General features: G+C 46.2%; 1 protein-coding gene across 10 annotated transcripts in view; it reads right to left on the minus strand.

Moving 5' to 3' along the window:
- ptprma (protein tyrosine phosphatase receptor type Ma) overlaps window positions 1-17,500 on the minus strand; it is a 234,079-nt gene that overhangs the window by 140,643 nt on the left and 75,936 nt on the right. For all 10 annotated transcript variants that reach the window (XM_079602203.1, XM_079602210.1, XM_079602209.1 and 7 more), the window contains exons 3-6: window positions 16,693-16,955; window positions 6,033-6,111; window positions 2,275-2,396; window positions 537-711 (exon numbers count right to left, since the gene is read on the minus strand). In XM_079602203.1, coding sequence (XP_079458329.1) covers window positions 537-711; window positions 2,275-2,396; window positions 6,033-6,111; window positions 16,693-16,955 — 639 coding nt within the window. The remainder of the gene's footprint in view (window positions 1-536; window positions 712-2,274; window positions 2,397-6,032; window positions 6,112-16,692; window positions 16,956-17,500) is intronic.

Raw genomic sequence — 17,500 nt, forward strand, 5'->3', positions numbered from 1 at the left:
TGTGATCTCGATGCTCGTGTGTGTGTGAGCGTGAGATCTCGATGCTCGTGTGTGTGTGTGTGTGTGTGACGGACAGCGGAAGAGAACGAGAGGGAAGGACAGATCCGAGGGGAAGTCGTGTCTCTCTCGACCTTCAGCGGAGAAGAGCCTGTAGTGAGAGAGTCAGAGACGAGGAGGTCCTGTCGCGTCACATCAGCCGCTGCACATCTGCCCTGGACACTACAGGACCTCACAGACACCAGTGTGTGTGTGTGTGTGTGTGAGACGACAGAGCAGCGCCTACACACACACACACACGCACTGCCCTGGACACTGCAGGACCTCACAGACACCAGTGTGTGTGTGTGTGTGTGTGTGTGTGTGAGACGACAGAGCAGCGCCTACACACACACACTCACGTTTGACCACCAGCACCCCGTAGCTGGACACTCCCACACACACACACACACACACACACACTCACGTTTGACCACCAGCGCCCTGTAGCTGGACACTCCCACACACACACTCCCACACACACACACACACAGACTCACGTTTGACCACCAGCGCCCCGTAGCTGGACACTCCCACACCCCGCTCGGAGTGGACGATGCACCGGTATCGGCCCGAGTCGCTCTTCGTGGTGTTGAGGATGTCGAAGGTGCCGGTGTAGCGCCTGGGGTTCACGGGCCTCGTGTCCTTCATAGGAGCCTCGCGGCCCCCGATGCCCTGAGGAGCAACAACACACATCAACACACATCGACACATCAACACACATCAACACACATCAACACACAACAACACACATCAACACACATCAACACACAACAACACACAACATAGGAGCCTCGCGGCCCCCGATGCCCTGAGGAGCAACAACACACATCAGCACACAACAACACACAACAAAATACAACAACACACATCGACACACAACAACACACAACAACACACATCAACACACATCAGCACACATCAACACACAACAACACACAACAACACACATCAACACACAACAACACACATCAACACACAACATAGGAGCCTCGCGGCCCCCGATGCCCTGAGGAGCAACAACACACATCAACACACATCGACACATCAACACACATCAACACACATCAACACACAACAACACACATCAACACACATCAACACACAACAACACACAACATAGGAGCCTCGCGGCCCCCGATGCCCTGAGGAGCAACAACACACATCAGCACACAACAACACACAACAAAATACAACAACACACATCGACACACAACAACACACAACAACACACATCAACACACATCAGCACACATCAACACACAACAACACACAACAACACACATCAACACACAACAACACACATCAACACACAACATAGGAGCCTCGCGGCCCCCGATGCCCTGAGGAGCAACAACACACATCAACACACATCGACACACAACAACATACAACAACACACATCGACACACAACAACACACATCAACACACAACAACACACATCAACACACATCAACACACATCAACACACATCAACACACATCGACACACAACAACACACATCAACACACATCAACACACATCAACACACATCGACACACAACAACACACATCAACACACATCGACACACATCGACACACAACAACACACATCAACACACAACAACACACATCAACACACATCGACAAACATCAACACACAACAACACAACGACACACATCAACACATATCGACACACATCAACACATAACGAGTATATAAACGAGTGTGTGAGAGTCGTTGTGTTAAACGAGTGTGTGAGAGTCGTCGTGTGTTAAACGAGTGTGTGTGAGTCGTTGTGTATTAAACGAGTGTGTGAGAGTTGTTGTGTAGTAAACGAGTGTGTGTGAGTCGTTGTGTTAAACGAGTGTGTGAGAGTCGTTGTGTAATAAACGTGTGTGAGAGTCGTTGTGTTAAACGAGTGTGTGAGAGTCGTTGTGTAATAAACGAGTGTGTGAGAGTCGTTGTGTTAAACGAGTGTGTGAGAGTCGTCGTTGTGTTAAGCGAGTGTGTGAGAGTCGTCGTTGTGTTAAACGAGTGTGTGAGAGTCGTTGTGTGTTAAGCGAGTGTGTGAGAGTCGTTGTGTGTTAAACGAGTGTGTGAGTCGTTGTGTAATAAACGAGTGTGTGAGAGTCGTTGTGTTAAACGAGTGTGTGAGAGTCGTCGTTGTGTTAAGCGAGTGTGTGAGAGTCGTCGTTGTGTTAAGCGAGTGTGTGAGAGTCGTCGTTGTGTTAAACGAGTGTGTGAGAGTCGTCACCTGTAACCAGAGCATGTAGTTGGCGTGATCTTTGGGCTGCCCGTTAATCGTGCACTGGAACGTGGCCGTCTGTCTGGCGTTGACCTCCACACCTTTAATGTGCAGGAAGTGAGGCGTGTTCACTGACACACACACACACACACACACAGAGAGAGAGAGAGAGAGAGACATTAGTGAGTCTTCCAATGGTGAATAAACTCAAATGACTCATTGAATCATGTGCGGACGCCTTTCACCCGGCTGCCTGTCAATCAATCATATAATGCATCGGCACACATTCCCATCAGGATATGACGGGATCATTCTGCGGTTCAAGGGCAGCGGAGAGCGAAGAGCTCCAGACGGAGAGCTCCAGACGGAGAGGCTACAGACGGAGAGGCTACAGACGGAGAGGCTACAGACGGAGAGGCTACAGACGGAGAGGCTACAGACGGAGAGGCTACAGACGGAGAGGCTAGACGGAGAGGCTACAGACGGAGAGGCTACAGACGGAGAGGCTACAGACGGAGAGGCTAGACGGAGAGGCTACAGACGGAGAGGCTACAGACGGAGAGGCTAGACGGAGAGGCTACAGACGGAGAGGCTACAGACGGAGAGCTACAGACGGAGAGGCTACAGACGGAGAGGCTACAGACGGAGAGGCTACAGACGGAGAGGCTACAGACGGAGAGGCTACAGACGGAGAGGCTACAGACGGAGAGGCTACAGACGGAGAGCTCCAGACGGAGAGGCTCCAGACGGAGAGGCTACAGACGGAGAGGCTACAGACGGAGAGCTCCAGACGGAGAGGCTCCAGACGGAGAGGCTACAGACGGAGAGGCTACAGACGGAGAGGCTACAGACGGAGAGGCTACAGATGGAGAGGCTACAGACGGAGAGGCTACAGACGGAGAGCTCCAGACGGAGAGGCTACAGACGGAGAGGCTACAGACGGAGAGGCTCCAGACGGAGAGGCTACAGACGTAGAGGCTACAGACGGAGAGGCTACAGACGGAGAGGCTACAGACGGAGAGGCTACAGACGGAGAGGCCACAGACGGAGAGGCCACAGACGGAGAGGCCACAGACGGAGAGGCTACAGATGGAGAGCTCCAGACGGAGAGGCTACAGACGGAGAGGCTACAGACGGAGAGGGTACAGACGGAGAGGCTACAGACGGAGAGGGTACAGACGGAGAGGCTACAGACGGAGAGGCTACAGACGGAGAGGCTCCAGACGGAGAGGCTCCAGACGGAGAGGCTCCAGACGGAGAGGCTAGACGGAGAGGCTACAGACGGAGAGGCTACAGACGGAGAGGCTACAGACGGAGAGGCTACAGACGGAGAGGCTACAGACGGAGAGCTCCAGACGGAGAGGCTACAGACGGAGAGGCTACAGACGGAAAGGCTACAGACGGAGAGGCTACAGACGGAAAGGCTACAGACGGAGAGCTCCAGACGGAGAGGCTACAGACGGAGAGGCTAGACGGAGAGGCTACAGACGGAGAGGCTACAGACGGAGAGGCTACAGACGGAGAGGCTACAGACGGAGAGGCTACAGACGGAGAGGCTACAGACGGAGAGGCTACAGACGGAGAGGCTCCAGACGGAGAGGCTACAGACGTAGAGGCTACAGACGGAGAGGCTACAGACGGAGAGGCTACAGACGGAGAGGCTACAGACGGAGAGGCCACAGACGGAGAGGCCACAGACGGAGAGGCTACAGACGGAGAGCTCCAGACGGAGAGGCTCCAGACGGAGAGGCTACAGACGGAGAGGCTACAGACGGAGAGCTCCAGACGGAGAGGCTCCAGACGGAGAGGCTACAGACGGAGAGGCTACAGACGGAGAGGCTACAGACGGAGAGGCTACAGATGGAGAGGCTACAGACGGAGAGGCTACAGACGGAGAGCTCCAGACGGAGAGGCTACAGACGGAGAGGCTACAGACGGAGAGGCTCCAGACGGAGAGGCTACAGACGTAGAGGCTACAGACGGAGAGGCTACAGACGGAGAGGCTACAGACGGAGAGGCTACAGACGGAGAGGCCACAGACGGAGAGGCCACAGACGGAGAGGCCACAGACGGAGAGGCTACAGATGGAGAGCTCCAGACGGAGAGGCTACAGACGGAGAGGCTACAGACGGAGAGGGTACAGACGGAGAGGCTACAGACGGAGAGGGTACAGACGGAGAGGCTACAGACGGAGAGGCTACAGACGGAGAGGCTCCAGACGGAGAGGCTCCAGACGGAGAGGCTCCAGACGGAGAGGCTAGACGGAGAGGCTACAGACGGAGAGGCTACAGACGGAGAGGCTACAGACGGAGAGGCTACAGACGGAGAGGCTACAGACGGAGAGCTCCAGACGGAGAGGCTACAGACGGAGAGGCTACAGACGGAAAGGCTACAGACGGAGAGGCTACAGACGGAAAGGCTACAGACGGAGAGCTCCAGACGGAGAGGCTACAGACGGAGAGGCTAGACGGAGAGGCTACAGACGGAGAGGCTACAGACGGAGAGGCTACAGACGGAGAGGCTACAGACGGAGAGGCTACAGACGGAGAGCTCCAGACGGAGAGGCTACAGACGGAGAGGGTACAGACGGAGAGGCTACAGACGGAGAGGCTACAGACGGAAAGGCTACAGACGGAGAGGCTACAGACGGAGAGGCTACAGACGGAAAGGCTACAGACGGAGAGGCTACAGACGGAGAGGCTACAGACGGAGAGGCTAGACGGAGAGGCTACAGACGGAGAGGCTAGACGGAGAGGCTACAGACGGAGAGGGTACAGACGGAGAGGCTACAGACGGAGAGCTCCAGACGGAGAGCTCCAGACGGAGAGCTCCAGACGGAGAGCTCCAGACGGAGAGGCTACAGAACACACCAGATGAGCTTCAGAACGGAGAAACACAGCGCAAGAAACCAAGGTGAGCTGATGCTAGAAGATTCATGAGCATGTGATGCTCTCAGCAGAAGTAATGTGATTCCTGTGTGAGCCGGAGCTAGAGAACGAGGGAGGAGGAATGGAGGGAAGAGTGAAGATCAAACATCGTTCATCAGCTGAGGAATCATTACACGAGGCATTCCCGACGGTTATTAAACGTGACGCTGCGCGACTCCATCTCCGTCATCATCGGCTCCGGTTTATGAAAACTGCGACTTACAAAAGTGAGAACAGCGAGTTAAAAACACATTCGATTAAAATAGAGTAAATTACCATTTGAAAATAACTTGGCGCTTCACATAACGACTATATGGATTACACCGTTACACCAGTAGGTGGCGACAAGTGACTGTTAAAAAATGTATTTATCTTTGAATCATTTATTCAAGAGATTCGTAAAAAAACACTGACTCATCCAGCAATGAAACAAGTGGAGTCTTTATGAGTGAGTCATTGAATCATTCACTCAACTTGATCTTGTTCAAAATCGCGCGGCTGTTGTTCAGCTCCTGATCGGCTCCGCTTTATGAAAACCGCTACTAATGAAAAAACGTTTTAAGGAACCAGTTCAATTTGGGTTTATTTTAGTGATGTTTCTGTTATATGAAACTAAAACAATGTTTTTTGGTTAATTGAAATAAAGCTGGAATGAAATATCGATGACCTAACCTGCACAGCCTCAGGGATAAAGAGGGATAAAGAAAGAAAGAAGCGAACTACACATGAGCGCCTAGCGTGTCGTCTGCGCTGCGTGTGATTGGCTGTAGCATGTTTTGGTGAGCGATGAGCTACAGAGCAGAGGATTGTGGGTATCGAGTGTCGATCACACACACTTACTGCACTGATGACCCTGACGGGAGATTCCTCTGACGGCCAGCAGACCTCGTTCACCAGACGCCACCATCTCGAACACCAGCTGCAAGCAGAAACACACACACACACACACACGCACGGGCGTCAGTCCCGGACACACACTTCATTATCATTACAGACCGGTCACACACACTACAGGCAGACTCAGTGTTTCCTCATGCGCTGCTCAGTTTTACTTCCATAACATGCGACTAGTGGAAAGAAAACATCCAAAGTGTTTATTTTATTGAACACACACACACTCTCACACACACTCACTCACACACACACACTCACTCACTCTCACACACACACACTTACATACACACTCACTCACACACACTCACTCACACTTACATACACACTCACTCACTCACTCTCACACACACACACACACACACTCACTCTCACACACACACACTTACATACACACTCACTCACACACACTCACTCACACTTACATACACACTCACTCACTCACTCTCACACACACACACTTACATACACACTCACTCTCACACACACTTACATACACACTCACTCACTCACTCACTCACTCTCACACACACACTCACTCACTCACTCACTCTCACACACACTTACATACACACTCACTCACACACACTCACTCACACTTACATACACACTCACTCACTCACTCTCACACACACACACTTACATACACACTCACTCTCACACACACTTACATACACACTCACTCACTCTCACACACACTTACATACACACTCACTCACTCACTCTCACACACACACACTTACATACACACTCACTCACTCTCACACACACTTACATACACACTCACTCACTCACTCTCACACACACACACTTACATACACACTCACTCTCACACACACTTACATACACACTCACTCACTCACTCTCTCACACACACACACTTACATACACACTCACTCTCACACACACTTACATACACACTCACTCACTCACTCACTCACTCACTCTCACACACACTTACATACACACTCACTCTCACACACACTTACATACACACTCACTCTCACACACACTTACATACACACTCACTCACTCACTCTCACACACACTTACATACACACTCACTCTCACACACACTTACACACACACACACTCACTCACTCACTCTCACACACACTTACATACACACTCACTCACTCACTCACTCACTCACTCTCACACACACACACGCACTCACTCACTCACTCTCACACACACACACACACACACACACTAGATCTTTAAATTCTGTGAGTTAGATTCAGAAATCTCCACTTCAGACGCTTCACACACACCGGACTCTACAGTTTTATTCATATCTATATTCTGAAGGTTTGTTCAGACATCATTCGTCTGATTTATACAACATTTTACTCCTGAAATCATGGTGGAAATGTGTGTATGTTCTGTGTGTTGACTGCATCTTCTGTCCAAAATGCAAAAAGCCGTCAGTAAAAACCTTTAAAATCAAACAAGAATGCTAAGCCTGGCTTTATCCGATGTTCATATTTCTGTTCTGGGAATGTATGCAAATGAGTGCATATTTAAGGTAATGCCTCATTTACATATTCAAACATAACATTTCAGAAATGTTTAACACAAAACACTGGCTGCACTGGTGAAGTACGGTGACACCGACCGCATGCTCCTCTGTAGAGCTGGATACACACCGTCCGCTGAGACGGCCAATCGTACATGTGCCACTACTGTGTTTGTCACTGTTTAAATCCAGCGCTTTTATGGTTTCAAAGCAGCTTCACAGTAATAACCAGAGACACCACAGTGTTGATGTTGTGCAACTCATTAATTATGAAGTGAATTCAGTTTAAAGCGTCTCTCCAGTCGTCATTCAGACCCGTTTGCTCTCATCTGGTGTCAGCACGGGACAATTACTGAATATTAATTGTGTTTTAAGACAGCAAACACTACAGACATGAACTAAAACACACACACACACATGTGGAATTCATGAGGTGCTTACAGTTTTTATTTAATATCAGAGAGACTGTCAGGAAACTGTTGACGTAGACCTGTGTTTATGTCAACAGTAAATTGAGTTTACGTCAATGAGTAAAAGTACATAAGATATTATGTCTTGTTTTCTGGGGAAATAAATCAAAATTAAGTGAGTTTTTGTTTAAAACAAGCTAAATTATCTGCCAATGGGGTAAGAAAAATAATCTTGTTTCTGTTTGAATTAACATTATTTTTCTTACTCCATTGGCAGATAATTGCGCTTTTTTTTTTTTTTTTAAGCAAAACTCACTTAATTTTGATTTATTTCCCCAGAAAACAAGACTTAATATCTTATGTAATTTTACTCATCTAGTAAATGCATCTTGATTTAAGAATTTTTAGATATTTGGACTGGAAACAAAACTAAAATACTAAGTAAGAAAAGCATTTTTGCAGTGCAGTGGATCTCTGAGTGAGTGAGTGAGTGGAGGCGGGGCTCATTTGCATATTCATAGAACCGCGTATTCTAAATGAGGCAAGGGTGTCGAGTTACATTCACGATATTATAAAAACGCTTAAATATGTAATGTTGGTGATCAACGATGAGTTTTAAGGGATAAAATGTTTGACTACAGGGCTTTATATATTTTGTCAGAACCTCTAATAAAATGAATTATTTTAGTTTAGAATGTGACCTCCCGAACCGCTGAGCTCTGTTGTTCAGCTGGTCGTGTGTACAGGAGTTTCTGCGCTCCGCATATCGAGCATGACGGATCTTGTATCGGTTCCAGCGCTGAACACTCAGGAGCTCTCGAGACGCTCCAGAGAATACAGAGAACACAGTCCTGATATCATCAACACAAACCACGCTTAGTGAACGCAAACACAGCAGAAGAGCGTGAGGATCTGATCCACAGCCACATCATAACACAACTCTGCCCGCAGTAAACACACAGATGACGACACGGTTTACTCTTTACTCCACAGGTCAGATGATAACACGGTACTGGATCTTTACCATATTCATCTACCATGATATTTCATGTTTATATTTCCAAAATGCTGCTCTAAACGTATAACCACACTCTAAAAAATGCTGGGTTGTTTCAACCCAATTTTGGGTCAAAAATGGACAAACCCAGCCGTTGGGTTACATTTTTAAATTACATTTTTAACCCAATGTTTGGGTTTGTTCATATTTGACCCAAATTGGGTTGAAACAACCCAGCATTTTTTTAATCTTACACAATATTGCATGTTAACACAATGTTACCATGTGAAAATCACAGCAATACTGTGGAACTTTAATGTACCAAGCTCCTCAATAATTACCATATCAATATAATATTAATGAAGAATGAAGGCGTTCTCCATGTCTATAGTAATGCTGTGGTGTTTTCTGGCACGTCGTTATCCAGCAAACGTTGCTCAGGAGAAGCTGAACGAGACTCCTCAATGCGGCCGGACTCAGAGCCAGCACTTTACAGACCAATCAGATCGCTTCTCTTCTGCTGTCGCCGGGCAGACGAGCGCTGGCTTCCGGACGCTAATTACAGTTTACTGAATAAACACTGGATAAACAGGCGTCACTCTTATTTCTGCAGATTTTTTGTGATCAAACGGACACATTTTTAGCTGTATTTTCCAGAAAATTGTTTTTTTTTAATAATTAGGATGCCGTTTTATATGATGTTAGATGTACACTAGACACACTATTTAACAGGGAATTTAGTTAAACAACTTTTTAAACAAGATTTGAGTATTGTTATTTCTGTTATTATGGGCTGCTGTCTCTTTAAGATCTAATATACTCACACTCATTAATACACAACTGCAACCATAGCCCAGGATATTTATGATTATTATCTAGAGAATACTGCACAAAAACTTCCATCTTCATTATGAATAATATAGAAAAGTTTCTGAATAAAATTGGCGACTCTATAATCAATCTCATGATAGTTTTGTTTGTTTCGTTGGGTTATATGATGTTAATAATTGTAACTCTAACGACGCCTGTCCAGATAGTGTTTATCGAGCCTCTTTTGTTCCCGCATTTATCTGTGAGATGCGTCAGCCTGTCAATCATCTTCATGCAGAGCCGTTAAACACACGGTTGCTCGCGGCAACAAAGCAGAGGTCAGAGGTCACGCATTAATCCTACAGCTCACCTGTGCGGTAAAAATACCCAGCGGAGAATGTCAAAGCGGATCACGGAGGACCAGACCGGGACAATTCACACACTCAATACATCGTGACATCAATTAAAGCCGCGGCGCGATTAGAGACGGCGCGCGCGGACGGAAGAAAAGCACAACAGGAGATAACCACACAAACCCTGTCATTACAGAATAAGAGACGAGAGTCGTGTGTGTACCAGGTGTTTCATCTCGACAAACTCTTAAGATACAGTGCAATTACACAAACCTGTAATTAGCCAGGCATCGCTAATTAGCCACCGCGCTGAAGAATTGGAGATTGCATTGTTAATCTCTGCTAGTATTAAAAAGTCACAATCGCATTTTTCATCAATTACGCTGATGCAGAGTGTGTGTGTGTGTGTCAGCAGATGCTGTGTGTTCCTGAAGCTGCTGCCGTCCAGCGGCGTCCCGCGGGAGAAGCTCGGATCTGAGGAGCGTGTGTGAGCATCCGCGGGATCTGTTAGCGTGAGGACGGGTCACTCAGGAGACGTGATGCTCATGTGGAGGCCGACACACACACACACACACGCTTCTCAGGCGCTTCTCAGACGCTTCTCACGTGTGTCTCCGCGAGCTTCAGATCAGATCTGGGCTCTGATTGGTCAAGACAGTGAAGGGCCAATCTAAAGTCTCGATTTGAACTCAAGCCGTCCTCATGAGTCTAACGAGCGGTCAGAGAGTTCTGCAAAATTACTGATATTTGTTATGAAATTAAATAGTGATGCAGAAACTACACAGGTCTACTTAAAAAGTAAACGTAAATAAATAACTAACTAAATGTTATGAAATTAAATACTTCAATAAATATTTGTTATAAAATAGTGATGTAGAAACAACATATTTAATAAATAAATACTTATTATGAAATTAAATACATACTTAAATAATAAATACATATATATTTATGTTATGGAATTTTGATGTAAAAACAATATATTTAAAAAACAAACTAACTAACTAAAATAAATAAATGATTGTTATGAAATTAAATAGTAATGCCAGAAACTTTTTACTTAAAAAATTATGAATAATAAAATGTTATAACCCTAAACAAAATAATTACATTTTTAAAAAGTGGTGAGTATGTTATGTTTAATTGTATATATACACTGAACAAAATTATAAACGCAACAGTTTTGTTTTTGCCCCACAATCAACAACCTGATCAACTCTATTGTATAGTGGACAGCCTGAGGCACACCTGTGCAACAATCGTGCCGTCCAATCAGCATCTTGATATGCACACCTGTGCGGAGGAGGATTACCTCGGCGGAGGAGAAGTGCTCACTAACACAGATTTACACAGATTTGTGAACAATATTTCAGAGAAATGGCCTTTTGTGTTCATAGGAAAAGTTCAGCTCATGAGAAATGGGGACAAAAACTAAAGTTTTGTGTTTATAATTGTTTATCATTTGTTTCATTTGTTTATTTAAAATTAAATTATTTAAACAAATTGATAAATATATAAAAATATAAAAAAATAATAATTCTTCAAATAATGAATGACTGTCCAGTGTCAGTGTGTTGATCTGTGATGTAGTTCCCTCTTCCGACGCGAGAGCTTTTATCCAGAGACGCCTCCTCACGAGCGCTCGGCTGCTCAACGTGGAACATCGAGGCTTTGAGGAGCTGAACAAACCAACCCAACGGGGGCATTTCATCAAAAAATAATTGCAGTTCCTCTGTTAATGAAGGCGCGAGCCAGTGGGAATCTGAGAGTCGAGTCGTCTAACGCGAGGTTCGTGTCGAGAGCAACAGGAAACAGAATTCATTAATGAGATGCGCAGCAGCGTTTCACTGTGGCGGAGATAGGCCTGCACAATTAATACAACTTCTAATCGCGATTACGGATGCCACGATTACGTAATCGTTCAAATACGCGATTACAAAAATTGGTCCTAACTGGTCAAGTGTTTTGTCTGTAATTGCTAATGCTCTTTTTACACACACACTGAACACACACACACACACACACACACACACTGAACACAATGAAGCATTGCTTGGTCACTGGTTGAGCTAAACTGTGTGTGTGTGTGTGTGTGTGTGTGTGTGTGTGTGTGTGTGTGTGTGTGTGTGTGTGTGTGTGTGTGTGTGTGTGTGTGTGTGTGTGTGTGTGTGTGTGTGTGTGTGTGTGTGTGTGAGACAGTCTAACAGAAGGATGGACAAAACCTGTCAGATATCAACTGAGTTCTGCTCATATTTTGTGAGGAATGTAGAAGGTTTCTGAATATTGTTGGTCTGACTGTATATATTCCTCATAAAGTGGGTCGGCGTGACTACGGGGAAATGTGGGCCGAACGAGTTCTGGTATAAAGCTTATTCAAAACAGCATTCAATGCAAATTGTGATAAATCACAATTATAATTTCAAGGGAATAATCGACTATTATATTTTTTGTCATTATCGTGCAACGCTATATATCACTGCAAAAAAACATTTCTTACTTAGTATTTTTGTCTTGTTTCCAGTCCAAATATCATAAAATTCCTAAATCAAGATGCATTTACTAGAGTAAAATGCCATAAGACATTATGTTTTGTTTTCTGAAGAAATAAATCAAAATGAAGTGAGTTTTTGCTTAAAACTATTTAAATTATCAGCCAATGGGGTCAGACAAATAATCATAATTTTGATTAATTCCCCCGAAAAACAAGACATAATGGGCCCTATTGTAGCGTTCTAAAACGCAAGTATCAAACGCGAAACGCAAGTAACTCTGTGGGCGGATCCCGGCGCTGTTGCTATTATACCGGCGGGATAAACGACTCTTGCGCCCGACGCAAATCTAACATGTGTGTGTCTGAAGTCGCTTCATTACTCATAGGTGTGGTTTGGGCGTAACGTGAAATAAACCAATCAGAGCGTCCTCTCACATTCCCTTTAAGAGCCGGCGCGCTTGTTCCACGGCGGATCGCTATTATAACGGCGGATTGCTATTATAACAGCGGATTGCTATTATAACGGCGGATCGCTATTATAACGGCGGATCGCTATTATAACGGCGGATCGCTATTATAACGGCGGATCGCTATTATAACGGCGGATTGCTATTATAACGGCGGATCGCTATTATAACGGCGGATCGCTATTATAACGGCGGATCGCTATTATAACGGCGGATCGCTATTATAACGGCGGATCGCTATTATAACGGCGGATTGCTATTATAACGGCGGATTGCTATTAACGGCGGATCGCTATTATAACGGTGGATCGCTATTATAACGGCGGATTGCTATTATAACGGCGGATTGCTATTATAACGGTGGATCGCTATTATAACGGTGGATCGCTATTATAACGGCGGATTGCTATTATAACGGCGGATTGCTATTATAACGGTGGATCGCTATTATAACGGCGGATTGCTATTATAACGGCGGATTGCTATTATAACGGCGGATTGCTATTATAACGGCGGATCGCTATTATAACGGCGGATTGCTATTATAACGGCGGATTGCTATTATAACGGCGGATCGCTATTATAACGGCGGATCGCTATTATAACGGCGGATTGCTATTATAACGGCGGATTGCTATTATAACGGCGGATCGCTATTATAACGGCGGATCGCTATTATAACGGCGGATCGCTATTATAACGGCGGATCGCTATTATAACGGCGGATTGCTATTATAACGGCGGATCGCTATTATAACGGCGGATTGCTATTATAACGGCGGATTGCTATTATAACGGCGGATCGCTATTATAACGGCGGATTGCTATTATAACGGCGGATCGCTATTATAACGGCGGATTGCTATTATAACGGCGGATCGTTATTATAACGGCGGATCGCTATTATAACGGCGGATCGCTATTATAACGGCGGATCGCTATTATAACGGCGGATTGCTATTATAACGGCGGATTGCTATTATAACGGCGGATCGCTATTATAACGGCGGATCGCTATTATAACGGCGGATCGCTATTATAACGGCGGATCGCTATTATAACGGCGGATTGCTATTATAACGGCGGATCGCTATTATAACGGCGGATTGCTATTATAACGGCGGATCGCTATTATAACGGCGGATCGCTATTATAACGGCGGATTGCTATTATAACGGCGGATTGCTATTATAACGGTGGATTGCTATTATAACGGCGGATCGCTATTATAACGGCGGATCGCTATTATAACGGTGGATTGCTATTATAACGGCGGATCGTTATTATAACGGCGGATCGCTATTATAACGGCGGATCGCTATTATAACGGCGGATCGCTATTATAACGGCGGATTGCTATTATAACGGCGGATTGCTATTATAACGGCGGATCGCTATTATAACGGCGGATCGCTATTATAACGGCGGATCGCTATTATAACGGCGGATCGCTATTATAACGGCGGATTGCTATTATAACGGTGGATTGCTATTATAACGGTGGATTGCTATTATAACGGCGGATCGCTATTATAACGGCGGATCGCTATTATAACGGCGGATTGCTATTATAACGGTGGATTGCTATTATAACGGCGGATTGCTATTATAACGGCGGATCGCTATTATAACGGTGGATTGCTATTATAACGGCGGATCGCTATTATAACGGTGGATTGCTATTATAACGGCGGATCGCTATTATAACGGCGGATTGCTATTATAACGGCGGATTGCTATTATAACCGCGGATTGCTATTATAACGGCGGATCGCTATTATAACGGCGGATCGCTATTATAACGGCGGATCGCTATTATAACGGCGGATTGCTATTATAACGGTGGATTGCTATTATAACGGCGGATCGCTATTATAACGGCGGATTGCTATTATAACGGCGGATTGCTATTATAACGGCGGATGGCTATTATAACGGCGGATCGCTATTATAACGGCGGATTGCTATTATAACGGCGGATTGCTATTATAACGGCGGATTGCTATTATAACGGCGGATTGCTATTATAACGGCGGATTGCTATTATAACGGCGGATTGCTATTATAACGGCGGATTGCTATTATAACGGCGGATTGCTATTATAACGGCGGATCGCTATTATAACGGCGGATTGCTATTATAACGGCGGATTGCTATTATAACGGCGGATCGCTATTATAACGGCGGATCGCTATTATAACGGCGGATTGCTATTATAACGGCGGATTGCTATTATAACGGCGGATCGCTATTATAACGGCGGATTGCTATTATAACGGCGGATCGCTATTATAACGGCGGATTGCTATTATAACGGCGGATTGCTATTATAACGGCGGATTGCTATTATAACGGCGGATTGCTATTATAACGGCGGATTGCAATTATAACGGCGGATTGCTATTATAACGGCGGATCGCTATTATAACGGCGGATCGCTATTATAACAGCGGATCGCTATTATAACGGCGGATCGCTATTATAACAGCGGATCGCTATTATAACGGCGGATCGCTATTATAACGGCGGATTGCTATTATAACGGCGGATTGCTATTATAACGGCGGATTGCTATTATAACGGCGGATTGCTATTATAACGGCGGATTGCTATTATAACGGCGGATTGCTATTATAACGGCGGATTGCTATTATAACGGCGGATCGCTATTATAACGGCGGATCGCTATTATAACGGCGGATTGCTATTATATCGGCGGATCGCTATTATAACGGCGGATCGCTATTATAACGGCGGATCGCTATTATAACGGCGGATTGCTATTATATCGGCGGATCGCTATTATAACGGCGGATCGCTATTATAACGGCGGATCGCTATTATAACGGCGGATCGCTATTATAACGGCGGATTGCTATTATAACGGCGGATTGCTATTATAACGGCGGATTGCTATTATAACGGCGGATTGCTATTATAACGGCGGATTGCTATTATAACGGCGGATCGCTATTATAACGGCGGATCGCTATTATAACGGCGGATTGCTATTATAACGGCGGATTGCTATTATAACGGCGGATCGCTATTATAACGGCGGATTGCTATTATAACGGCGGATCGCTATTATAACGGCGGATTGCTATTATAACGGCGGATTGCTATTATAACGGCGGATCGCTATTATAACGGCGGATCGCTATTATAACGGCGGATTGCTATTATATCGCCGCTGTCTTTAGACTGGGTTTCTCCTGGTCAGCGGCGGAGTTGTTTTCTGGAACTGCAGAATATCACCAGGGAACGTTTGCGCCGGAACACACTCCTCTTTACACTGAACCGCCCCCCGCGAGCGCAAGTTCATTCCCTAATTTACCGCCGTGCGTCTGTGGAGGGAAGAGTCGCTGTGCGCGGGTGCAGAACAGGAATGATACATGCGGCGGTGTACAGAGTCAATTGCGCTGGGTATAAGATACGGCCCTGTTAAGGCATGTTTCCTCATCTAGTAAATGCATCTGGATGTAGGAATGTTTGGTGATTTGGACGGGAACACACACTGATAGGGAAGGCGTCTGCAGTGTGGCGAGAGCTGGACGGCACCTGGTAGTAGTTGGGCCAGAAGGTGCTGACGGCGAGCTCCACCTGGGTCCACTTCTGCAGCGCCGGCCCGGACGAGTTCCACACCGCCACTCCCAGAGGACTGTTGTTCTCCCGGACGTAGATGTAGAGCTGGCCGGGGCTGGACGCAGTGTAATACTGGAAGATGACGCAGTGTGTGTCGTTCTCCTTAAACTGGGGCATGAGGAGCTGAGCTCTCTGTCCCGAGAACCTTCCGGACGCGTTCGCCATCATGAACGCAGAGTCTGCGGAGAGAGGGAGTCACAGCGGTTACACGGGATGCACACACACACACACACACACACACACAGTAATGGGATTGACGCACTGAACGCTTCATGGATCCACTGAGCTCTTTCTGAATTACACTTAGATCGGATTGAAAGCGGTTTATTCCTTTTACAATCCGACCGAGAGAACATGTGCACACTTGACCGGACTGAAAACTGAGAGGACTGCGCACGTGCGATGACGTAGAAATAGTGTAATGACGATTTGAAGCTTGTGACATAAACACACACAGACCCGATCACATGTTCAGCGCTCATGTTCACACTGCGCTCAGACTCATCAATCAGAATTCATTCAGAAACACAAGTTGTGCTTGTAAACGTAGACACTAGAAAACTCATCGCACGTCCAATCCGTTAACAGCCGCCCTGTTTCAAACACACGGCATATGCTGAGTGTGTCGGTACACAGGAAGTGACCTCAACAGGAAGTGACCTCAACAGGAAGAGGAAGGCCTGACCCTCGCGCTGACAGACCAAGGTCTCTGTACATACGCACA

This window comes from Phoxinus phoxinus (genome assembly GCF_949152265.1).
Source record: "Phoxinus phoxinus genome assembly, chromosome: 24".
Lineage (NCBI taxonomy): Eukaryota > Metazoa > Chordata > Actinopteri > Cypriniformes > Leuciscidae > Phoxinus > Phoxinus phoxinus.